At 39.6% G+C, this 27,077-nt stretch overlaps 1 protein-coding gene and 1 non-coding gene across 2 annotated transcripts; one reads left to right on the top strand and one right to left on the bottom strand.

Moving 5' to 3' along the window:
- The first annotated feature begins 675 nt into the window (after nt 1–675).
- CX3CR1 (C-X3-C motif chemokine receptor 1) lies at nt 676–12,539 on the top strand. Its single transcript, XM_023505141.2, has 2 exons — nt 676–1,058; nt 8,110–12,539. The coding sequence occupies exon 2, from the start codon at nt 8,128–8,130 to the stop codon at nt 9,193–9,195; it is 1,068 nt and encodes a 355-aa protein (XP_023360909.2). The 5' UTR covers nt 676–1,058; nt 8,110–8,127; the 3' UTR covers nt 9,196–12,539.
- A 10,122-nt stretch (nt 12,540–22,661) lies between these two features.
- Nucleotides 22,662–22,768, bottom strand: LOC111721177. The gene has a single exon (XR_002770505.1). It is a non-coding gene; the product is annotated as a U6 spliceosomal RNA (small nuclear RNA).
- Between the last annotated feature and the right edge of the window lie 4,309 nt (nt 22,769–27,077).

Raw genomic sequence — 27,077 nt, 5'->3', positions numbered from 1 at the left:
GGATCACTTAGCACAATGATATGGTAGTAGCTTGCACTGTATTCATAATTGCAAGATGAATGAAATATAGAAAAATAAAAGCATAATTTTTGTTACAACCACTCCTTTCCTCGGAACATGTAAATGTCAAGATTAGATGAGCAGAATAAAGTCACAGAGACCTTTTTTCTTTTGGTTGATTAGTCATGGCCGACTTTTTGTGACCCCATTTGTGGTTTCTCGGTAGAGCTACAGGAGTGGTTTGCCATTTCTTTCTCCAGCTCATTTTACAGATGAGGAAACTGAGGCAAGCAGGGTTAAGTGACTTGCCTAGACTCACATTTGAAATCAGGTCCTTCTGACTTCAAGTCTGGCACTCTATCCATCTAGCTGCCCTGGGAGAAACCTCAGAGAGTCTCTATGAAAGGATTATAAGGCTAGAAGGGACCTGAGAAGTCATCTACTCCAACAGTCTTTATTTTTACAGAGAAGGAAACTGAGGCACAGAAAGAGTGAGTCATTTGTCTTTCCATCCTAAAGTAATCCAGGTCTCCCTGGCAGAGCGTGCAAGTAGAAGAAGGAGGAGAGCAAGTAAGAGGTAGTAGGACCAGACAGGTGGCCGAGGGTACAGCCAGCTGAGTATGGCTTCACCTACGTAGGAGCTGCATCCCCTTTTCATTTCAAAGGAAGGACAGAGATGTCAGACACCAAGATCCTGATGGAGGAAGGCTAAGATCAAACGAAAAGCCTGCAGGATTTTTTTACATATGGATTTCCATTTTTTAATGCTGCTGCAATCCATCGTCCTGCTTGCCTTAAGAGTGGCCGGCATCTCATCCCTTTGTCTTCTCTCATTCTTAAAATCTGTAGCCTCTCTAAGGTTAGACGGGTGCCCCATTAAGAGAACGTACCTCACAGGAAACCATGAGTTTCCTTGCAGACAGCCCATTGGCCACCTTCACGAAAGGCACTGCTACAACAGCTGGAAGAAAAGGGAAATGCTTTCCTCTGGACAGAGTTTGGGCTGCTGATGGGAGCTAATTTGCCAGCGAAGGCATTTGCTTTGGAAGAGGCTGAAGGTAAGAGAATGGGATTCCATTTCTAAAGGGAGGAGCAGAGAAGGCTCGTTTGAGATGAGTAATACAGGTTTGCCTTAAATGTCAAATGAAAGCTTTGCAAGCTGGCTCTGAGAGCCTGGAGCTTCTTTTAGCATCCAGAGAAGAAAGCAATTTATACTGGAGAGAAAGTTAGCCTTGGGAGGCAAAAAACCAGGATTCAAGTCCTGCCTCTGACACCTTGATGCTGGGCAAGTTATGGTACCTTTCAGTACCTTATGCAGTTAGTTTAGAAAACCACATTTTAACATCCTTTAAGTTCTACTGTATTTTTATTTTGTTAAATAATTCCCAATTGGGCGGCTAGATGGTGCAGTGGATAGAGTACTGGCCCTGATTCAGAAGGACCTGAGTTCAAATCCAGTCTCAGACATTTAATACTTTCTAGCTGTATGACCCTGGGCAAGTCACTTAGCCCCAATTGCTAAGGAAAAAAATGTAATCTGGTCTGACTTCACTCTGTGGCTTAAAGGTGCTGTGTTCGACCCATCTGACCCGACCTAGTGGTGGAAGTTCTGGATTTGGAGTCCAAAAGGAAATGATGCCATCTTTAGGATAGCCAAGATGAAATACCACACTCAGGAAATGGGGAGTTAGAGAAAGAAGAGGGAGTCTGTATAAATGCAGTCACTGGAGAATAGGCTGACATTTACTGGACCTGTGTGGGATTCCTCCATTCCCCCAGAGATCTGCCTGTTGTTCAAGGCTCTGCTTGAATGATGCTCCTCTGGGAAGCTGTCCCTCATTTGTCTCCAAGTCTTCTTTCTTTTTTAGACTCCCTCAGCATTATGTTTTATACCTTTTACCATAGCCTGGAGTAGGGACTAAAGCACTGGACAAAGAGTCAGGGAATCCGAAATCTCATTCCTCTTCAGACAACTTCTCCCTGTGTGCACTTTGGCAAGTTACTTAACCTCAATATTCCCAAGAGGGAAATATTAATAATAACTAGCATTCCCATAGCATCTACTCTGTCCCAGGCACTATGCTTTGCAATTATTATTTCATTTGATGTTCACAACCACCCTAGGAAATAGATGCGGTCATTATCCCCCTTCTAGAGATGATGATAATTTTTGTTGTCGTTTATTTGTTTTCAGTTGTGTGGTTTTCTTGGTAACAAGAGTAATTTTTCATTTCCTCCTCCAGTTCATTTTATAAATGAGAAAACTGAGGCAAATGGAGTTAAATGGCTTGCCCAGGGTCACCCAGCTAGAGTGTCTGAAGATAGATTTTAACGTAGGAAGATGAATTTTCCAGGTCTTTGTGTTCTACCCATTGCACCACCTAGTTGCCTTAGTAATAACAGCTAACATTTATTATCATTATTATTATTATTAATTGGTAAGTGCTATTATCATCCAATTGTACAGGTGAGGAAACTGAGGCAAACAGAAATTATGTGATTTTGCTCAAGGTAACAAAGCTATTAAGTGTCTGATGTTGGATTTGAACTTGGGTTTTCCTGACTTCTGATCTGGCCCTCTATCCATTCATTGTACCATCTACCTTCCACTTACCTCACATAGTTGAGGCAAGGATCAAAGGAGAGAATGTCTGCTAGCTAAGCATTAGTGCACTGCAATCTTGGACAAAGCCAGGGAATCTAAGAGACTAGGCAAAGAGGCAGAGCATTCTGGATATAGGGAAGAAAAGATAAGAGATGGAGCATCACGTGAGAGGAACAAATAGGTCAGTGTGGTTTCCTAGGGTTGTTGTAAAGAAAGTGCCATGTAAACCATATGATGCTCTAGAAATGTGGGTTCTTGTTGCTGTTATTAACTTAATTTATTTCTCCCAGGCCATTCAAAATTAATTTGGGAGGCAACCAAAAATAAGCTCCAAAACTAGAAACTGAATCTGGCTCTTTGGCTGAATTTACTAGTCATCCTGCTCATGTACGTGAGGAATAAAATAATATGGGAAGTAACAGAAAAAAGGAAAAGTAGGGGTGCCCTGGGTCACACCCTAAATTACTCAGCCCTGATTAAATAAGTCTTCCTCCATTGTGGTAGAGAATCACTGGGTAATAGCGAATGGTGTCATCCTAAATTACTCAGCCCTGATTAAATAAGTCTCCCTCCGTTGTGCTAGAGTCTCACTGGGTAATAGCGAACGGTATCAAAGAGTGATCCAAAGAGTTGGTTGGCACACTACCAGCCTTGACTTTGAGTGGTTGTTACCTGGACGTCTAGTCTACGCCCTCCCTCATGCCATCCTTATGGTACTTCCCATTAAGACTTAGCTTCCCATGTCCAGATTTGATCTGAGTTGACTTTCTAGACTTTCCCCTCACTATCCCTTTGGCAAATTCCAAATAATTTACGGTTTTTCAACTCCAATGAGCCCAAGTTAATATTTTCACCTTACTAATGCATGACCCAGGATTGCTCAATCGAATGCCCAATTTAACGATGTTCCAAGCACAGTTTCAAATTGCTTTCCAGAATAGCTAGACTGATTAGACCCAGTTCCACCAACAATGCCTTAAGGAAGCTCTTTTAGGGCAGCTCCTCCAACCTTTGTCATTTTCCACATTTGCTCCTGTTAAGTTTAAATTCACTCCTGGCTGTCCCGTTTGAAACATTTGATTGGCAGTCGGAGATTCAAGACTAGAAGTCAGCAGAGAGATTGGGACAGGATAGGTAAATTTGAGAATCATTATCATAAATCTGAGACTACTCCAGATTAGTTGTGAATCTGGAGCATTTTTTCCCTTAGCTAGAGATCACGGGATTTCTTCCTTTGAAGGCTGCTTATTCATATCCTTTCATCAATTATCAACCAGGGCATGATGACTCTTATTCGCATCTATATGAATCATTTCTTTTTATAACTTGGAAACGAGGCTCTCCCTTTTCAATTAACTTGCTATGATTGCAGAGTGGTCAGAGGTACATCGGTGAGAGAATAGGATTGCTTCTTCTCTGATCTGGCCCTCCCTTCTTTCTCTGGTCCTCAGAGTCCAGATTCCTTCAGACTCTCTTCAACATTTCCAGGTTGTTTCCTTGAACCCTCAAGATAATAGAACTGGTTCGTACTCATAAGGCATTTTACTCATAACATCCCTTTAGAGTAGGTAGCACAAACATTTTTTTCGTATATATTTTTTATTTTATACATGGGAAAAATAAGATCCTGAGAGCTTAAAGAGATTCCCTAAAGTTCTTAACAATTAATTAAGCGACTTGGAACTAGAACTTATGCTTCCTGAACCTCAAACTAATACACTCAATACTTTGAAATCATTTCACTGATATAGATCCTCCCTCCACTGGAATGACTCATGACTCCTCATGCTTTCTAATCTAGCACAAATATTTTTTTTTTTTTTATCCCTATTTCATCAATGAGGCTCAGAGAGAGTGAGAAATCAAATCCAGGCCAGAACTATTTCCATGGACGCCATCTTATTTGTCAAACATAAAGACAGACATGGCTGATTAAAGGAATATTTCATATAATCAAAAATTTAGAGTTGGAAGGGATCTTAGAAGTCAACAGGTCCGATCTCCTTATTTTACGGAAATTGAGTCACAGAAACATTGATCAATTTACTAAGGATTGGACAGCTACATTGGAAATTATCTGAGACAAGGTACAAGTCTGGGTCTTCTTGACCTTAAACTCACCACAATATTAGTTTACCATGCTAATTTGCAGTAAGGGAGTTGACATAATGAACAAAGAACCTATTTCAGAAGATAGGAAGACTTGAATTCCAGATATTCTTCAATCAATCAATTAATAAAGCGCTTACTATATGCTGGTGTTGGGTTAAGTTCTGGAGTTACAAAGGAGACAAAAGACGCCCCTTTCTCACAATCTAATAGAATAGATAACATGCAAAATATAGAAACAATATGCATAAAATAAAGAGGAAATAATTAACAGGGAAACCATTAATTAGGAAGGCTTGGGAAAAGCTTCCTGTTGGAGGTGGGGCTTTGTTGTTATTCAGTCGTAGGTGATTGTGTCCCTACTTGGGGTATTCTTGTCAGAGACACTGGGAGTGATTTGCCTCCTCCTTCTCCAGCTCATTTTACAGATGAGGAAACTTGAGGTAAAAAGGATTAAGTGACTTATCCAGGGTCACACAGCTCCTATATAGTTAAGGTAAGATTTGAATTCAGGAAGACTCATCTTCCTGACTCCATGCCAACACCTAGCTGCCTCTCAATTAGACATATTCAACTCAATTAAATAAATATCTGTTAAGTATAAGGCAATGTAATAGGCCCTGACGGGGACTGGGCCATCCCTGGCCACTTCAGGAAGCAAAGATTCAGTCCTAACTTTAGAAACTGTGAAACAAATTGATCTCTATGAGTTGAAAGTTAAATAATTTTTATGTAATCCCAGGGTATGAAAAGCAACTGGCTAGTTACCCAATTTTTAACTCTGTGTATAGGTGTTTGGGGGAAGGGAAAAGTATTTGGGTGGCGTGGGAACCAATAGTCTGAGGAGGAGCTAGATCTAGGTTGTTCCCTGGGTTTCTGAGCTGCTTGTGATGTATTTAGGAAAAGTGAAGACAAGCAAGAAGACAAAGTGTCATTCAATCAATAACCAATTGATAAGCATTTATCAATCACCTACTATGTGCCAGAGACCATGCTAAGTGCTGGTGATGTCAAATGGGGGAGACAAGAAGCAAAGAAATAAGAACAAACAAGCTCTTTCTCTTTCTCTTCTTCTCTCTGTGTGTGTCTGTCTCTCCGTCTCTCCTCTCTCTCTCTCTCTCTCTCTCTCTCTCTCTCTCTCTCTCTCTCTCACTGTCTTCCACTGTCTGTCTGTCTGTCTCTCTCTTTCTCTATCTCTCTTTCTCTCTCTCCCCCCACTGTCTCCATCTCTCTCCATTTCTCTCTGTCTTTCTCCGTCTCTGTCTCTCTGTCTCTGTCTCTCTCTCTGTCTCTCTCTCTCTCTCACTGTCTCTCCCTCTCTCTCTCCCACTGTCTCCCTCTCTCCGTCTCTCTCCATCTCTCTCTGTCTCCCTCTCCCTCTCCCTTTCCCTTTTCCTCTCCTTCTGTGTGTGTGTGTGTGTGTGTGTGTGTCTCTCTCTCATACACACATACGTATACATACACACATATATAAAATAGGAAATAATAGAGAACAGACACTGGAATTAAGAAAGATTGGGGAAGAATTCCAGGAAAATAAGGGATTTTGGTTTGGATTTAAAGGAAGCCAAAGTCAATAGTCAGAGTGGAAAAGGGAGAGCATTCCAGTTATGTGAGGCAGAGAAAATATCCATAGCCCAGATATGGAGGGTCTTGTTTGTGTAACAGTCAGGAGGCCACTGGATTGAAGAGAATGTGACCAGAAGTTAAGGTGGATGAAATCTGGAAAGGGAAGAGAGGGCTTAGTTATGAAGGGCTTGAATCCCAAGCACAGCATTTTGTATTTGATCCTGGAAGTAATAGGGAGCCATTAGAGTTTATTGAAGGAGGGAGATGACATAATAGGAAAATCACTTCAGTGGTTGATTAGAGGATGGACTGGAGTGAGAAGAGAACTGAGACAGCAGACCCACTAGCCAGTGTTGCAATAATCCAAGTGTGAGTTGACGAAGACTTGTACCAGGGAGGGTTATTAGAGGGAGAGAAGGGGGAGCATTCATGAAATTTTACAAAGATAAAATCTGCAGGTCTTGGCAATAACGTTTATATAGGTGCTGATTGTGAGAGACTGAGGGAAATTCAGGATGGGTACTAGTTGTAAACCCAGGGGACTGGGAGGAAAGTGTGTCCCTTTACGGTACTAGAGAAGGAACAAGGCAGGGGGGCAGGATTTAAAGAGGAAAGACATCAAATTCTGTTTTGCTCATATTAAGTTTAAATTCACTCCTGGCTGTCCTGTTTGAAATGTCTGATTGGCAGTTGAAGATTCAAGTCTGGAAGTCGGCAGAGAGATTGAGACAGGATAGGTAAATTTGAGAATCATTATCATAATCATTATCATAAATCTGTTTGCTGATGAAATCACCAAGTGAAGTAGTATTGAAGGGAGAGAGAAGAAAGCCCAAGACAGAATCCTGTGGACAGCCATGGTTAGAGGTTAGCTCTGGAAGAGCAGTCAACAAAGGAGCGAGAGAAAGAGTAATTAAAGAGTTAGAATCAAGAGAGAATAGTCTCCCCAAAGAGAAGAGGCTATCAGGGAGGAAGTGTGGTCAGTAATGTCAAAGGCTGTATAGAGGTCAAGAAGAATGAGTTTTGGGGAAAGACCATTGCATTTGGCAACTAGGATATCTCTTTTTTTTGCCAATAGTATTTTATTTTTCCAAATACAAATAAAGGTAGTTTTCAATATTCATTTTCTGTTCCAAATTTTTCTCCTCCCCTTTCCTCCCCCTCCCCAAGACAGCAAATAATCAGATATAGATTGTTTGTGTACGATACTTTTAAACATAAGCTATCTTTAGTAACTTTGGAAAGGGCACTTTCCTTGGAATAATAAGGTTGATAAGGGGTTAAGAAGAGAGTATAGAGTTAGGAGAGAAAGTGGAAGCATCTCTTGCCGGTAGGTTCTGTCTGGGTCAGGGCAAACTTAATCATTATGTAAGGTCAGAGCTTGGCTTTTAAAAAAACTCACGGCATAGAAATGGATTCTGGAAAACTTGACCCACAAATCATTCTCTAAGTTAGACACAAAGTCCCCAGACTTTTCTGTCAATCGCTCTTTAAAAAATTTTAAAAGGTGATGTAATGATTGATTTTATTTCTCCCTCTTTGAAATCTTTGGTACAAGGATGGCTTTTGCATTCAGAATTTAAGGTGATGTTATAGATAAAAGATAGAAATAAAATGAAGTTTTATGAAAGAAAAAATAAATACAAATAGCAGGCAAGCAAAGGGAAATGAAGTTTGACCGGGTATGTTTGTCACAATCATTTTAAGGATCTAAGTGGGAAACTGGGAGTTTGGCCTGAGTGGAGACTTGTCGGAAGAGAGATTTGGGTCATTTGCAGAATTCTGCCCTTTCTGCCGGCTAATATGATTGTTCTCTATTACCTCAGTTACTCCTGTCCTTCACCATGACTGACACGAGCCTCGAATCAACAACACCCATGTACAACTACGACGATTTCCCGGAAGCCTGTGACCAGAGGGACATCTTGAACTTCGGGGTCATCTTCTTACCGACTCTTTACTCCCTCGTCTTTGCCTTCGGCCTGGTGGGGAACCTGCTGGTGGTCCTGGCGCTCACCACCAGCAGCAAACACAAAAGCATCACTGACATTTACCTCCTCAACCTGGCCTTATCCGACCTGCTCTTCGTGGCCACTCTGCCCTTCTGGATCCACTACGTGCTCAACGAGCAGGGCTTCAACAACGCCTTGTGCAAGCTCATCACCGCCTTCTACTTCATCGGGTACTTCAGCGGGATCTTCTTTATCACCGTCATAAGCATTGACCGGTACGTGGCCATAGTCTTGGCCGCCAACTCCCTCAACAGCAGGACGGTCCAGCAGGGCGTGGTGGTCAGTCTCAGCGTCTGGGCGGCCGCCATCCTGGTGGCCACGCCCCATTTCATGTTCACCGAGCTGGTGGACCACGAGTGCCTGGGGAATTACCCCGACATGCTTTGGGACATCTGGCCGGTGCTCCAGAACGTGGAGACCAACTTGCTGGGCTTCGTGGCTCCCTTTCTCATCATGTGCTACTGTTACTTTGCCATCATCCAGACGATATTTTCTTGCAAAAACCACAAAAAAATCAGGACAATCAAGCTGATTTTGGTGGTGGTGGTGGTCTTTTTCCTCTTCTGGACCCCTTACAACGCGATGGTCTTCCTGCAGACGCTGAAACATTACCACTTCTTCGCCAGCTGCGACCTGAAGAAGCACCTGAGGCTGGCCATGAACGTCACGGAAGCCGTGGCCCTCATCCACTGCTGCCTCAATCCCTTCATCTACGCTTTCGCGGGCGAGAAGTTCCGCAAGTACCTTTACCACCTGTATCGGAAATGCCTGTCCGTGCTGTGCAACTACGACGCCCTTTCTCACATCCCGGCACCCGACGCTCACAAGCGGGAAAGTACCATCATCAGTAACAGCGTCACCAGCTTCACGAGCGACGGGGACGGCTCCATCCTTCTCTGAGAGCGGGAGCCTCTCTGAGCCGACTCCCCGCGGAACGGGAGCGGGAGGAGCCTTCATCGCGTCCCTCCGAGGAGCCGGCTCGTGTTCAGGAAGAGCCGAGGCACCTGTTCCCGACTCCGGGAAAACGGAGACTGGCAGGGACAGAAAAACGCTGCCTTCCCGGGCAGGCAGGCAGGCTTGCTCCCGTTTTCTCCCCTCTTCACCAGACGGAACCTTCCAATCCCTCAGGGCCACTACCTTGCTCAAGAAACTCTAAGAGCTGCGTGTTGCCTCCTGAAAAAGATCCAAACTCCTTCGTCCGGCTCTCACAATCCTCCCAAAATTCTGCTCCAGCTTTCATCCCCTGAGCTAACTTCCCATCATCCTCCGGCATAGCTTGGGGTAGTGCGGTATAGTAGGCAGAGCCTTTGACTTAAATACAGAAAACCCCGGCTTGGAATCTCACTTTGGAGGCTGTGTAGCTATGACTAAGAGCTAATCATTTTAAGTCTCTGAAACTGTAGTGTTTCATCTGTAAAATGGGTACGAGAAGAGCTCTACTGTGTAACACATAGGATTTTGAGAGTCAAATGACATATAGATTGCACTGACAAATCTAAGAATAAATACTTAAATGAGTTATTATCCCAAAAACATTCACAAAATGTGATGCGCCCCTTCATTGCACCATTTCTTCCTTGCATTTCCTGGTGATGCTATTCATAAAATGCCCTTCCTTCTCTCCTCTGAGAATCTGAATCCTCTCCTTCCAAATGATCCTTTTTTTGGCCACTCCAATCTATGACAATCTTTGTCTTCTCTGAGCATTTTACCATTCCTGCAGCCCTGGCGAAGTACTTTGTTTTCTCCCCTTCTTGTTGGTTGCTTTGGCCTCCCAAACTACAATTAGTTCCCTGAGGGCAAAGGTAGAGTCATTACCTATGGTACCCAGCTCAATTCTGGGTATAGAATGGTTGCTCCGTAAAGACTTATCAATACGTACTTTAATCTAAATCTTCTAATTTGACTGAGATCTTTCCTTTTTCTTTTGGAGTGTAAGTGACTTGCCTAGACTCACAAATCGGTAAATGTCTTAGGTAGGATTTGAAATCAGGTCTTTTGGACTCCAGGGTCTGGTGTTCTATCTACTTTGCCATCCAGCTGCCCCTTTGAGAGCTTTTCAAAGAAGGTGAGCATTGCTTTCAATTAGTGTCAGAGGTGGGGTATAAACCCAAGTCTGTCCTAACCCCTGTCCATCATTCTAATCACTTTCACTTTACAGATGAGGACACTAAGCTTCAGGGAGTTTACATGGCCACATAGCTAAAAAGTCGCAGAGGTGGGGTTCTAAGACCATAGAGGTACAGAAATGGCAGAACTGGGATTCAAAATCAGGGCAATGGACACCAAACCCAGTTCCTTTTTTGTTCTACCATGCTTGTAAGGGAATTATTTCTCATTACACACTAATAGTTGGCTTTTTCCTTTTGTAAAGGTCTATACCTTTCAAAAGGTCTAAACCTTTGACGTGTGTGAATATTGAGAAGTTACGGTTGGGGACATAAGGGGGAAAGAACTCTTGGGTGGGGTTGTCAAGAGCTCTGAAATCTCCAAGTTAATAAGAAATTGCATCTGATTTTCCTTGGAATAATTGTATAGTTGTGATAAAATCAAGTTTGAACCCAGTGCTTGGTACATAGCAATTGTTTAATTAATGCTTTTTGAAGTATCAGTAAAATGTTTTTTGAATTGAATTAGTTAGGTGTAAGTTGTTTCCAGATATCCCTGATAGCCTTTTGAAGGAATTAATTCAAAACTGTGAAATCACTGAGTAGAATCTAATTCAAAATTAGACCTAGAAGAATAAGAACGCATCCTCTTTTTTTTGTTAAATAATTTAAAATTTCTCTTCCTTCTGAAAGAAAATATTATGTTTATACCATGGGAAAATTCCTTTTCAAAAGTGCTGAATGCAGCGCAATAGCAAGAGACAAAAAAGGAAGTCCCCCAGAAGCTAAAACTGTGAAGAGGTTGGTGTTGAAATACGTAAATAACAAGAAAACCAGTTGGCTTGCCAGAGTTAGCAAATGGAACAGCAGCAGTCACCTTCTCAGGTGACATTTCTTTTTGACTTAAAAAACATACATCCTTCACTACTACAAAGTATAGGTGATGTCACTGGGTGGCCCAACTTTGAGAAGACAGTCAAGAAGACCCTTTCTCTTCTTGACCTAAGTTCCTTTGGCAGAAAGTCTGTCCCAGATGTCACATGACCCAGCATTATTTTTCTTGTATAGTGAATAGTGTCTTATTAGGCAACAGCTTCAAGTCAATGGTTTCATGCTTGCATTGACCACTGTAATTTCATGACTATGGTCAACTATCCCAGTATTCTTGGTGGTTGTACATTTGTCATTGTCAGCTCCTTTAGATGATTTAGAGGTAATGAAAATGACTAGTGGACAAGATTGTGATTTTCCTAATTCAAGAGAACTCAAACCAACATGATGGGAGCAACACATTGTCTTTATTTTTGTTTTTTGAGATTGGATCTCCTTATCTCATCCAATCTAGAAGTGTGGTGGTCTCACAGGGCCTGATTCCAATACTGATTGGTACAGGATATAACCTGTTCTGATTTCCCAAAATGAGTCAGTTTGTATGCCAGTAGACAGCCTGGAAGATGTCCACCCTGGGAATTCATCTTTCAGACTTAGGAAGAATATCTTATCAGTCTTAACTCTACTGCAGCTCAAAACTCCCAAACTCAGGTGATCCACTATCCTCGGACTCTCTAGCAGGAAAGACTAGAGACGAAACTAATAGAAAAAAAATGATGACAGCTGCTACATCAAGCCCAATTTTTGTGCATAGGTTTATTTCTCACGGGTAAGAGATTGTGAGTGGGGAACAGAGGGGCCACAAGCAGAAAAGAGAAAAAGGGAGGGAAAGAAAGAGAGGATAGAAGATTAGAAATTAAAGTATTGAGAAAGTAGTAGGCAATAAAGTACTTAGGAGCAGAATGGATCTTAGATGTCATCAATCCCTTTGTTTATAGATAAGGAAACTGAGCATGACTCCAACTCCAAAAGAATTGTAAAGCAATATGCTTCTCAATTTACACAGTTTGAATTAAGTGAAGGTATCTAACTAATAAATATCAATTGATTGTGAAATAAACACAGACTGTTGAAAATATGAAACTATTTTATTGAAAAGTTCCTTGAGCCCAGGGATTTTTTTCATTCATTGCCCTTGTATGTTTAGTGCCTAGTATAGTACCTAGAAAATAGTAATCAATTAATAAATGTTTAGTGATTGATTAGAAAAATACATGCAAAAAACAGAAATTTAGAAATAATAGAAACAAATAGAGTGATTATAATTTTGTTACAGCTAATATATACTTTTTTCAAAAGAATGGAAGTTAATGATTTTTTCATCTAATTAATTTTTTCCAAAATTTTGTTTCTATCACATAAATCTGTTCATTAAACACAATGTGTTTAATGATGATTACTTAGCTACTAATGAGAATTATTTTGGAGGGTGAAATGTGATGGATAACTTTAATAACTTTTAACTTTCATAAAGTGTGAAAGAGCTTAAGGAATAATATATAATAAGAAAAATAATTTTAAAAGTTTCTATTGGTAAATAATAATATTTGATTGAATAGGGAAAAACTCTTGGTAAAAACAGATTGGTTTTGATATTTGTGAGGTATTTGTGGGCCATTAAGAATACCTTATAAATCTTTTGTATTTAAAAGCCTTGGTTTCCTAATCATTTGGTTACCTACATTTCTTGAATATGAAATAAAGTCCTTTAATCTGGAATTTTTTTATTCAAATTGTTTCTTTAAAAACCAGTTATTGGTGTGTGTTGCTGAGCAAGACATGGTACCAGGGATCCAGTCTAAAACTGTGGGAAGGGGAATCAGTTAAGAGGCATGCAGAACAGAACAGAATTAACAATCAAGTTTCAGGCATGGCCAGAGGAGATCCATTTATAGCAACTCAGTGGAGGCATGGAGAAAAAAGGAGACATTGTTGAAAAGTGCCAGTCAAAAACTGAAAATAACCATAAGTAAACGGGAACCAAGGAAAACAAGTGTAGAATGCAGTTGAATTTAGTATTAGTCAGGAAACTGAAGATTTTAGAAAGTAGAGGTGATAAGGGTGGTCATTCTAGGTATGGGGAACAATTAGTACAAAATCACAAAAATGGGAGATTGTGCAGAATATCATTCAGGTAAATAAAGCTAGATTACAGAATAGGAGAAAGGGAGTAGGATGTAACAACACTGGAAAGGCATGAAGAGATATAAATGCTAAACGGAGAATTTGATATATGATTATAGCAAGCCCCTGGATTTTGGAGCAGGGAATAAAATGTTCATAACTGTATGGAAGATGGATTGGTGAGGAAGGGAGACCAATTAGGAAAGTATTACAATGGTTCCAGAGACAGATAATTAGGACCCAAACTGAGGTGATGGCTGTGTGCGTGGAAAGGAGCAGATTTATGTGAGAAATGTTGGGGAGGAACAGACAGACAGAGAAAAAGGGAAGGAGGGTAGAAAAAAGGAAGTGAGATACAGAGATAAGGGGAGAGAAGAGGGGGAAAGAGGGAAGGAAGGAGAGAGAGAGAATTTGCTAACTGAAAGGATAGCTATAAGGGTTGAATGAGAATGAGAAGTCAAGGATAATCCAGAATTTATGAACCTTAGTGGCTGAAAGAAGGGTAGTGTCCTGTGCAGTAATAGGGAAGTTCAGAAGAGGATTGGGTTTGGGGGGAAAAGAAAAGGAGTTATATTTTGGAAATGTTAGGTTTGTCTCTGTGACATCTACTTAGAAACAAGAAGCAAACAATGCATGTTGCGAGACTGGATTTTAAGAGACAGGGATTTTAATTATATATACACACATATATATACATTAGGGAGATTGGTCTGTAATTTTCTTTCTCTGTTTTGGCTCTTTCTGGTTTAGATATCAGTACCATATTTGTGTCATAGGAGGAATTTGGCAGGACTCTTTTCTCTGTTTTTCCAAATAGTTTACACAGTATTGGAATTAAACCAGGAAGAGCCAAAATAGAAAAAAAAAGTTACAGACCAATCTCCCTAATGAATATTGATGCAAAAATTTTTAATAAAATATTAGCAAAGAGATTACACAATTTATCAGCAGGTTAATACACTATGACCAAGTAGGATTTATAGCAGGAATGCAAGGCTGGTTCAATATCAGGAAAACTATTACCATAATCAACCTTATCAATAACAAAACCAACAGAAATCATATAATAATCTCAATAGATGCAGAAAAAGCTTTTGACAAAATACAGTGTCCCCATTCCTATTAAAAACACTAGAGAGCATAGGGATAAAAAGAGCTTTCCTTAAAATAATAAGCATTATCTATTTAAAATCAATAGCAAGCATTATTTGTAATGGAGAGAAGCTGGATGCATTCCCAGTGGGATCAGGGGTGAAACAAGGATGCTCATTATCACCACTATTATTCAACATTGTACTAGAAATCTTGGCTTTAGCAATAAGAAAAGAAAAAGAAATTGAAGGAATTAGAATAGGCAATAAGGAACTAAAACGATCACTCTTTGCTGTTGATTGATTTATTAAAAAAGAAATTGTAGGACAAGCAAGAGAAGAACTAGGAGAGATCCGTATCAATAAAGTCCAGAGAGGCAAGAATCCTCTGGAGAAAAGGAGGGTCAACAGTTTCAAAAACTGCAGAGTGGTCAAGGAAGATTAGGACTGGGAAGAGACCATTAGAATTGGTGATTAAGAGAGAGAGTGATAATATCAGAAAGCAGATTTTAGGAGAGTTAGGAGAATGAGACAAAAGGAAATAGAGGTACCAAGTGTGGGCAGTCCTGGGGTATGTGTGTGTGAGTGTGTGAGTGTATGTATGTATATGTGAGTATGTGTGTGTAAATGGCATGTGTATCTGAGCCTGGGATTCTCTTTCTAAGATTCACAGTTAATGGCTCATAAATTGGTCATATGAATGGAAGGAAATGGTGAACTCTCCCTCCCCCGACTTTTTTTTCTCTTGCTATGATGATACTTTCCTAGGTAAAGGTTTTTTAGCTCCATCTGACCGTTAGCCAGTGGAGTGTAATGTGTCCTTCCCATATAAGGAAGTACATTCCCCACCTTAAACAAAAGTCTCTCCCTCCCTCTCATTCCCTTCCCCACCTACTGAGAAGATATGTTATGGATTATACATGTGAAATCATACAAAACATATTCCCGTAAGGTCTTTATAACCAAAGAAGAACTAGAGATCATTACTGATAACAAAATAGAAAATTTCGATTATACCAAACTGAAAAGTTTTTGTACAAACAAAACTGATGCAGACAAGATTAGAAGGGAAGCAATAAACTGGGAAAATATTTTTACAGTCAAAGGTTCTGATAAAGGCCTCATTTCCAAAATATATAGAGAATTAACTCTAATTTATAAAAAATCAAGCCATTCTCCAATTGAAAAATGGTCAAAGGATATGAACAGACAATTCTCAGATGAAGAAATTGAAACTATTTCTAGTCATATGAAAAGATGCTCCAAGTCATTATTAATCAGAGAAATGCAAATTAAGACAACTCTAAGATACCACTACACACCTGTCAGATTGGCTAAGATGACAGGAAAAAATAATGATGATTGTTGGAGGGGATGTGGGAAAACTGGGACATTGATGCATTGTTGGTGGAGTTGTGAACGAATCCAACCATCCTGGAGAGTAGTTTGGAACTATGCTCAAAAAGTTATCAAACTGTGCATACCCTTTGATCCAGCAGTGTTACTACTGGGATTATATCCCAAAGAGATTATAAAGAAGGGAAAGGGACCTGTATGTGCACGAATGTTTGTGGCAGCCCTTTTTGTAGTGGCTAGAAACTGGAAACTGAATGGATGTCCATCAGTTGGAGAATGGCTGAATAAATTGTGGTATATGAATATTATGGAATATTACTGTTCTGTAAGAAATGACCAACAGGACAATTTCAGAAAGGCCTGGAAAGACTTACACGAACTGATGCTGAGTGAAATGAGCAGGACCAGGAGATCATTATATACGTCAACAACAATGCTATATGATGACCAGTTCTGATGGACCTGGCCATCCTCAGCAACGAGATCAACCAAATCATTTCTAATGGAGCAGTAATGAACTGAACTAGCTATGCCCAGAAAAAGAACTCTGGGAGATGCCTTAAAACCATTACATTGAATTCCCAATCCCTATATTTATGCCCACCTGCATTTCTGATTTCCTTCACAAGCTAATTGTACAATATTTCAGAGTCTGATTCTTTTTGTACAGCAAAATAACGGTTTGGTCATGTATACTTATTGTGTATCTAATTTATATTTTAATATACTTAACATCTACTGGTCATCCTGCCATTTAGGGGAGGGGGTGGAGGCTAAGAGGTGAAAAATTGGAACAAGAAGTTTGGCAATTGTTAATGATGTAAAGTTACCCATACATATAACCTGTAAATAAAAGGCTATTAAATTAAAAAAAAAACATATTCCCGTATTAGCCACATCATGAGAAACAAGAAAAATAAAGCGGGAAAGTTATACTTCAATTTGCTCTCAGGTCATCATTTCTATGCCTGCTTTCGGCCCTGGAGCTGTGACCAAGGTCCCTGCTCCCTTGTGACCAAGTCCCAGTGCTCTCCTCTGCTCTGGAACCCAGGACTGCTTATAGGCAAGAGCTGTTAACCAACCCCCGTTACACCCGGCACCACTACAGAGCCTCTTGTAATCTCTTTCTGACCAGTTGTCAAACCCCTAATGTCTCTGGGCTGAGAGTTTTCGAAGCTGTGGCTGCTGCTGTTGCCTCCCCTGTGTGTGTGGTCTCTTCACAGACCTTGGTCCTTCTCCTGCCAGCCTCTTAGGATTTTTTAGGCTGTAAGAATATCTCGCCCTGACTTTTTGTTGACTCTGATGCTCTAACAGTTGATTTGAGACATTATTTAAAGTTGTTAAGAGGGGAATATTGGGAAAGTTCAGCTATGGGGCCGCCTGAGTCCTCTAGTATGAGGACGTGAAAAAAGGAAAGATTGTGAATCGGGCATTAAATCAGAAGAAAGCAAATATCCTACAAATCAGTAGGTAATCACTCCTCTCTCTAATTGTTCCCCAACACTTTTCATGATTATTTCAGCTCTGCCCATCACATCCACACCCCAGAATTCCCAGAATTCCCCAGAATTCCCATATACTACTTTGGTCTCCAAGCTCAAGCTTGCAGCCTCACTGTTAACACTTCTAGTTGTTGGCAAACAGCTGAGACTCTTTGGCCAACAGGAGATGTAAAGGGACAGCTTTCCTTGTAGAGGCATCGTTTTATCTTAAATACAGTCCTGGGGACCTTCCTCAGAAGGTTGGGAAGACACTATCTGTCCTATGCTGCATACAGAAATCACAGTCAACATTAAGGGAAGTCCAAGGGCAGCGAGGTGGTACAGTGGATAGAGCACCAGCCCTGAAGTCAGGAGGACCTAAGTTCAAATCTGGACTCAGACACTTAACATTTCCTGGCTATGTGTGATCATGGGCAAGTCACTTAACCCCAACTGTCTCGGGGAAAAACAAAAAGAGAGAAGTCCAAGAGAAACTCAGTTATAAAGTCTCAGGGTTCTACTTGTTGGGAATCAAAGAATCATTCAAAAAAAAAAGCACTTAACTAGGGGGCTTCTGGGTGGCCCTGGAGTCAGGAGGACCTGAGTTCAAATGTGGACCCAGACACTTACTGACCATGTGATCCTGGCTGAGTGGCTGCTGACCTCCAAAGCAAACAAATACTCAACAGTCCCCAAAAAATATATTGATCTGTAGTCAGCATTGGTAAGTTCCAATTTATATAAAAAGCCCTTCAGAGTCATGTCCCAAACCAAACACTACAACTGTATACTGAAGCACACATGGAAATACCCAGGTCTGGGTCGAACCACAGAAGTAAAATTAGGTCAGTTAAAAAACAAGTTACAGCAGACTAAGGGAACCAAGATTAAAAATGGACCCTGATGACCCCAGACAAAGGGAGGCAAAGAGGAGGGCCATGAGGACAACCTATTTCTCCACGTTCACTGCAAAGCAACTGAGGGCAGAGCTTTAGCCACATGAACGAGTAAACATAATCGGAGGAATTTGGGTATCTCTTTGGTAACTTCCACTGTTAGCAGTTCTTCCAGTGCCGTTCCTGTCCCCTTCTATACTACTTTCAGCTACTTCTCCACGGTCCTCTTTGCTCCCATTCTTCTAGTTCCAACTGTTCCAACCCTCTGTGGAGCTGGACTTTGTACCATCTCTTGTCTACACAAGTCTTGGAGACATGAATTCCAATTTCCCAGGAACTATATACATTAGTCCCTGAAGCCTGGAGAGTTTACTGGGAGATAGACAGATGGATGGATAGATAGATAGGTGATAGGTGATAAATAGATAGATAGATGGATATTTAGGTATAAGTATAGATGGAGAAATACATAGATATTTAGGTATGTGGATAAATAGACATTGTCTTACATATATATATATATATATATATATATAATCTTTCCAAATAGAATGTAAGTTCCTTGAGAGCAGAAATTGTTTCACTTTTGTCCCCTGTTTCATAACAAGGGCTTAACAAATGCTTGTTGATTATGTGCATTTGTGAGTACATTGTCTCTATAGGGTCAATAAGGGGACTGACCTCTTAAACTGCACAAGTAAGGGAGAACAGCAGCCTAGTGTACTTAACTTGAAGATTACCTGTCTGTGGTAAGGAAACCTCCTCACCATTCAAGTGGGCTTGTTGAAAGAAGCCTCAAGTCAAGGTGTCAGCAGGCTTAGTGTTAGAGCAGAGTTTTGACTGTCTGGGATAAGAGAGACTGAGTGGCCTCTTTGTCAGTTAGACCAAAGTTAGATCAAAAGAGCCACTTTTTGCCTGCCTGGGTGGTGGAAGCTTCCCCACCCGGTCATTTTCTGGGGATGCTGCTTTGTTGGAATAAATGAATCACTGGATGAATGAACGAAGTATTATATGCTCACAAGGTTTAAAGTGTTGTACTTCTGGCCATTTTTTACTCACAAACTTTCAGTGGTTCCTGAGAATGGCATTCCTGGCTTCCTTTAAGTCCAAGCTAAAATCTGACATTCCACAGGAAACCTTTCCTAATTCCCTTCAATTCTACTGCCATCCCTCAATGAGTATCTCTAATTTATCACATCTAAAATCCCAACTTCTAAAGGTGAGGAAATATAGACTGACAGACAGATGGGATAGATAGACAGACAGAAATAGATAGATGGATAGATAGATAAATGATATACAGACAGGATAGATAAGTAGATAAATAGACAGACAGGATAGATACATACATACATACATACATATATAGGAGAGAAAGGATAGATGGATAGATAAAAAGAAAGATACACAGATTTATAGACAGATAAGCAGATATTCATGGAGAGAATGAAAGACTTCCTGTGGAAAGTGGAATTTTCTCTATGGTAAATTAGAGATAATATATGAGATATAGAGAGAAAGGTAAGTAGGACAGTAGGTAGGTAAGTAGGTAGGTAGATGGATGGATGGATGGATAGATAGAAGGATAGATGGATACATGATGGATAGATAGGGATGGAGGGAGGGAGGGAGGGAAGGAGGGGGAGATGGGAAGAGAGAGAGAGAGAGAGAGAGAGAGAGAGAGCAAGGTGGCATCATAGTGCATAGAGCATAAGACCTGAAGTCAGGAAGACGCATCTTAAATGTGTTCAATCCTGTTTCAAGACACTTTGTGTTCCAAATTTTTCTCCATCCCTCTCCAACTTCTCCCCTCCCCATCATGGCAAGCAAACTGATATAGAATAAATATTTATAATCCTTTTAAACATATTTACATATTTATTATGTTGTATAAAAAAATCAGACCAAAAGAGAAAAAAAAAAAACCCTATGGTTTTCTTCCTTTTATTTTCTTGCTTCCTTTTCTCCCTCTCTCCCCAACTCTATTTCTCTCTCTTTTTTCTCCCTCCTTTCTTTCTCCGATAGCCTCTTCATAACCACTACCATGTCAAATGTGGCCTTTCTTCCCTTCTTTTCCATAGTCAAAGAGGTCAGATGATGGAGAGAATAAGATAGGAAAGGACAGATTGGAATGGAGATGGGAAAGAATTAACAAATAACTTGTTTCACTAAAAGGTCATCTTGTTGGCCCAGATACCAAACAAACCAATAGTTGTTTGCAAAACAAAGAGCCAACTTCAGCCTCCCTGCTGTCTTCCGCACAGTTTCCATTATCTTCTCCCTCCTACACACTCCTGAGGTTTGGGGACCATGTACTCACAGCATTGAATCAGTCATCCCTATTTGTGGCTACTTGCCTAACCCTGCATCCTTCCCATTTGGTACACGCACATGTCACTTTTCTGTATTTGAAGTTTTCAAAAATAGAGGAAAGAGTAGAGTCTCCTCACTATTAGTTAATACTCTGCACTTACTCATCACCTAATGATAGAAATGAGGGCTTCACAGGCTCCATCCATTCCTTCTTCCTGTGAGTCTATGAATCTATTATAATTTTCAAGTCTTACTTCTCACTAATGTGGTATAAGTGCCATCAATTTTAAAGACAAGAGGAAGCAGAAAAAGCCAAATACTTCTTATTTCTGCTTTATTTGAAAATGTTTTCTGTTTCCATCACTAAAAACCTTGTTTTTATTTTCACTTTACAATGGAATTCTGTTTAATTTTTTTTATTTTGAAAAAAGTGGACATTTTCATATATTACATATATATATATATATATATATATATATGTAATAGCACAGAGAAGGACTATCTCTGTATAATATCTCTATGTAAAGGTTTTTTATTTGTAACAATACACGGTGTCCCAAAGTTTTACTGTTTTAGTGGCTTAAAGATACACTAAGGTTTTTGAAACACCCTTTATATATATAAAAAAAAAATTGCACGTGAAACTTTCTAAACTGACCAAATTGTCTGTGACTCTTTCTGGTCTTTATTTCTGTTTCTTTCTATACTTAAAAAACTATTTCAACGACTCTCTTTTCTTTTTCTCAGAGAGTGGGGAAGGGACAATCTGTTTCTCGGCCTCTCCTCTTACTCTCACCTTCTCCTTCAAAAATGGGATAAGGTGGTGAGAAAAAAAAATCAAATTATTACAAACAAAGTTAGGTAAACCAAAATTCCATATTGGACATATATCCCCCCAAAGTCTATGTCTTTAATTATCCTGAGGCTAACATCTGTCTATTAGGAGGGATACAGTAACATGCTTCATAATCATTCCTCTAGAATCATGGTAGGTCATTGTAATTGATTTAGAGTTTGTCCTTCCAAAGTTCTTTTTTTCTTTATAATGCTATTATTCTTCTACTCATTGCTTTCCTGGTTCTGCTTACTTTATTCTCCATCAATTCATATATGTCTTTCTTGATTTCATTGAAACTACCCCTTTTGTCATTTCTAACAGCACAATAATATTCCATTCCATTCATAATTTATTCACTCATTTCCCCAACTAATAAGTATGCCTCCTCCTTGTTTCTAGGACCTGCTTATAATAAAGAATGCATATTTCTTTTTCTTTTTTTTTTTTTTGATGTCTTGGATATTGATATAGACAAAGTAGTGATATCATAGGGTTAGAAATTTAGTTACTATTTTTTCAAATTGTTTTCCAGAATCACCATACAAATTCACAGCTCCACTAATATTGCATTTTTATGCCTCTTTTTCCTTTGGCCTCTCCAACAAATGCCATTTTCCTTTTTTTGAATTTTTGCCATTATGACAGATATATATATATATATATCCAAATTATAAGTTGGAACCTCCTTATTGCATTAATTTGCATGCATTTTCTCTAATGACTATGACTAGAACTCTTAATCTACTTGTCAATCAATGTTTGATTTCTATTTATTATAGAAGTTCTTAAGAAGAAGGAAGGAAAAAATAGAAGAAAAGAAGAAAGAGGAGTTAGAAATAGATAGGAAAGAAAATGAGAAGGGGGAGGGAGAGAGGGAAGGAGGGGAAGGGGGAGAGGGAAGGAGGGGAAGGAGAAGAGGAGGGAGAGGGGGAGGGAGTGAGGCAGAAAGGGAAAAGAGAAAGATAGAGGAAGAGGGAGAGGAGAGAGGGGAAAGGGAGGGAAGGAGGGAGAGGAAAGGGAGAGTAAGAGACAGAGAAAAGGAGAAGAGACAGAGGTTGAAATGGAGAGAAAGAAAGAGAGAGAGACAGAGTGTAGAAGGAGAGGGAGAGGGATACAGAGAACAAGAGAGAGATTTTCAGAATTTTTTTTTTCTACCATTTGTAATTCTACTTGAATCCTTCATCTGCAACTTTCTAATTGTGTAACTTGGGACATTTCATTTCACTTTTCTGGGTCTCAGTTATCTTAATTATTAAACAAGTGAGTTGGACTAGATAAAGATCTTCATGAAATTTGTGTGTCATCCTTGCACAGAGACCATGCTAACCTTCTCTGTGTGATCTAATTTTAATATATTTACTCCTAAAGCTAGTATGTAAATAAAAATCTAGTCTTTTCCGACTCTAAATCAATTAATTAATCGAGCATTCCTTAAGTGATTTCTATTTTCCAGGCCCTGTGCTAGGCACTGTATGTAAAATCCAGAAAAATGAAACAGGGAAGGAATGTGTAAATACAGAAGTATAGGGAGAATGAATACAAAATGAACACAGGGGAGAGAAACTACTAGCAATTTGGAGGGTCAGAAAAAGGCTTACCATAAAAGGCAATATTTGAGCTGTATTGAAAGAAGGGAATTCTCTGAGGCAGGTTTGGAAAAAATATATTCTAGACATGAGCCAGAGCCAGAGCAAAGAGATTTAGGTGGCAAATGGAGAGTTATGTGTGAATGATAGAAAGTCAGCTTGGCCGGACCTTGGAGTGTAGGAAGGGGAACCTGATTGTAAAGCATTTAAAAACCAAATGGCAGTTTACATTTGATCCTAGAAGCTAAAGAGTCTTTGGCTGAATAGGGGGGTGCCATAGTTGGATCTATTTTTAAGGAGAATTACTTTGGCAGTTATGTGCAGGGTTTGAAATGGAAAGGAAGAAGGAAGGGGAGACCAATCAAGAAACCACTCAATAGTGTAAACAATTGAGGTCTAAACAAATATGGTGGCTGTGGGAATAAAGAGATAGTGTCAGATACAAGAGTGATAGAGGAAGAAATGGCAGGATTTGGCAACTGATTGGATTTGTGGGATGAGGGAGAGTGGGGAGTTGGAGATTACAATAAGGCTGAAAATCTGGAAGATTGAAAGCATGGTGGGGTCTTCCATAGAAATAGGAAAGTTTAGAGTAGGATTGAGTTTGGGAGTGAGGAGAGGGACAATGAGTACTCATTGGACCATATTGAGTTTGAGACTTTAAGGACATTCAATCACCAACAAGGAATTAATTGGTGATAAAAGCTAGAGCTTAGGAGAAAAACTAAGGCAAGATCCGTAGTAGATCTATGAGTCATTTTGACAAAATATGGCAAAGTAGAAAGAATTCTGAATTTAGAGTCAGAAACCCTGGGCTCAGATGCCGATTCTAGCCCTTACTATCCATTTGGCTCCAGGCTACCATTTCTCTGACCATTTCTATACCCAAGTATCTTATTCTCTAGTTATAGGTCCTCAGTCTTTTAAGGGATACCTAAAAGACACAGCTATCTAATCAATGTCATTATTTAGTCATTGGTACTATTACTGAGACTTCTTATAATTTAATTGCTATTTCTCCACAATTTTAACCAATTCAAATTGGGTCTTGCAACACACTGGGCTTTTCATGCCATTTCAAAATTTTCAAATTTGTAATTAAAAATAGAAAGGAGAACTAGACTCACCCAAGCCCAGAAGAATTAACATCATTTGGGAGTTGTTACATTCTTCAGTGTGAGAAAAGAAACATGAAATTTTAAGTCAACCACAGGCTTTTGTTTTTCTTTTTTTCTCAAATGCCCCGTGCATTATACACAAAAATCTCCATGATTTCATACTATGGTAACGGGCACGTTTTATTAATTCCTCTGATGTTGCAACCACTTTTACTGTTGTTGTTCTGCATATTTCCCTTTAAAACTTTCCAATATAAAGTGTTTTGTTCTGGGCTCAACATTTCCAAGGGTGATGCAATAGAGAGAATGCCTGGGTGGAGCCAAGAAGAAATGAGTTCAAATCCTACCTCAGACACTTATTAACTGTGTGACCCTGGGCAAGCAATTTAACCTCAAAATGCCTCCGTTTTTCACAGCACTTAAATGGGAATAATAATTGCACCTATTTTCAGGATTGTTGTGAAGATCAAATGAAATAATATTTTTAGAGCATTTAGCACACATAGGAGGTATTTAGAACATAGGAGGTATTATATGAATAAATACTTATTTCCTTTCTTTTAATTCTAATATTATATGATCATAAGTCTATATTTGGAAGGACTGAGGCCATCTTGGCTAATCTCTTCATTTTATAGATGAGAAAATTAAGGTTCGGAAATCGCATAGTGTCAAGTTCTTTGATAGTTATTACTATTCTCTCTTGCTCTATTTTCTTTTAAAAGATATATGATGTTGCTTTTAAAACATTACTTCCCCTTCCCAATAACTTAGCAAGCACACAAAGAGTATTTTATTTGTGTAAGGTTTGATACTTTCTCTTCTAATCTATTTATTCTCCTTCCAACTCTTTCCTCTAGAGTTTTTTTCCTCTTCTTTCATTTCTTCTAATTATTCATGAGCCCTATGGAAAGTCTTTTTTTCTTTTGAGTTTCTTCTTGTAGCTGTTACAGAGGCAGCCTCTGTGTTTGTGTGTGGGGGATGAATATGAGGAGTATTAAAGAGAGAGAATGCAAGACAGAAACAGAGAGAGGTACATATGCAAACATGGATACAGCGAGAGAGACAGAAAGATAAAGAGGAAGAGAGAGAGGGAAGGAGGGAGAGAGGAGTAAAGAAGAGAGACAGAGGGAGAAGAAGAGGGAGAGGGAGAAGGAAGGGGAGAGAGGGGAGAAGGAGGAGAGAGAGAATAAATGGGGGAATCCCTAATTGTAACAATTTTTATGCTGGTCATTTTTATCTTTGATTTATTCATTTCTCCAGCTTTAGGACTTTGTACCAGGGTTAGGTTTCACCCCATCTTCACTTTTGGTTGGAGGTAGTCAGCCTCTTAACCTGACCTCTGCCTCCCAGAGTTGGGCTCTCCTGAATTTTCAAGGTTCAGTCCTTTGGTTTTCAGAGTTCTCTCTGACATCTCAGGACAAGGCACCAGAGATCTTGGAACCTGGGCATCTGGGAGCCAACAGTCCTGTGTGGTCTCAGCCTGAGCACTGCTGTGCTGGTTGGTGTCAATTCCCACTGCTAATCCATGACCATTTCTACCATTTTGGCCATTCTATAGCTTTCTTATTCCATTCTTGTCACGTATGAACACATTTGTGTTACAGACTTCAGGTATCCCGGGACCTTCCTGGGTTGTGTCTGGCTGCTAGGTACCTCCCTTTTATATTTCCTTCAAGCTTCTAGCTGACCTCTTATGCAGGTATGGGGTGGGGAAAAGTTGCCCATGTTTCTTGACCATTATTCAATGTGCTGTGAACCTGAAGGTTTTCCAGCATATGTTGGAGCTGATTGGACTCTTTCCCATTCAGGTAAATCAGGTGAAAAAAAAAAAAAAAAAACAGAATCAGCCTCTGTTTTCTAAAGTATCCATTTGGGATTCTATTTTGGTTTTTAAATTTTCAATTAAAAAAAAACCCTTTTTTCTCTAATTTTATGTACTGCATGCTGGCAAGAGACAGTGGGTGTCACCGTAAATATTGCCTGTGATAATCTCACCTAGCTGTGGGTCTGAGAAGTGACAAACCCCTAAATTGAATCTATGTCTCTTGTGTGATGGGAACCTCTGCCACAAGGTTTCGATTGGATGCTATGTGAGGAAATAGAAGCAGCATTTAAGAAGTTAGGAAAAGCAAATGAATTGGTCCAATTAATGAAAGGAAAAAACATTCATGATGAAGGTGACCCAATTTTAAAAACAATCGTGGATCAATTTTCAATATATCTTGAAGAGGGGAGAGTCTAAAAGAATAGGAAAGATCACAGATATCCTATTTTTTTAAAGCCCAACAATCCAAGTAAAAGGAACTACTGACCCATATGATTACTTTCTCATTTCTGGGAAATATTCTTAAGGATAACCATCATTAGACTATGAGCTCCTCAAAGGCAGGACTGTCTTTTCCCTCTCTTTGTATATCCAGCTTTTAGCACATATTAGGTATGCCATAAATGTCAATTTATTAAGTTAATGTGAATTGAGTGACTCATTGGTCAAAACACTTCAAGGGTACTTTTAGAAATACATAGATGGCAGCAGCCAGGTTTTCACAGAGCATGTCACAGAACCACATTCTCATAGTCACACAACTGATGGAAATATAAGAAAATTTAAGTTCCTGCTCTATCTCTTGCTGGCAAAATTTTTAGAAAATATCATTTAGAAAATTGTTCTTGAGAATTTAGGAGAAGAAGCAGCAGTCCTAAAGAACAAATGCTTAGCACAAGAAGAAATCATACAACAGTAACCTGATTTTCCCTTTTTGGAGGGGTTACTAAACTAGTTTATTCATGTTGTTTTGGACTGGACTTGTTTGCTTGTGTAGGAAGTGCCAGGGAATAAATTGTTTCTACTCATGCAGATTGGTGGCTGCTTTGCAATCTTCAGGCAAATAGGTAGAACAGTGGATGGAGCTCCAAGCTTGGAGTCAGGAAGACTCATCTCCATAGGTTCAAATCCAACCTCAAACACTAGTTGTGT

Source organism: Sarcophilus harrisii, chromosome 5 (assembly GCF_902635505.1).
Source record: "Sarcophilus harrisii chromosome 5, mSarHar1.11, whole genome shotgun sequence".
Taxonomy (NCBI): Eukaryota; Metazoa; Chordata; class Mammalia; order Dasyuromorphia; family Dasyuridae; genus Sarcophilus; species Sarcophilus harrisii.
The sequence above is the reverse complement of the archived record's forward strand: the minus strand, read 5'-3'. Positions and strand labels throughout refer to the sequence as shown.

Excerpts from the sequence above, each read along its gene's own strand:
- CX3CR1 (XM_023505141.2), top strand. The coding sequence starts at position 8,128 with ATGACTGACACGAGCCTCGAATCAACAACACCCATGTACAACTACGAC.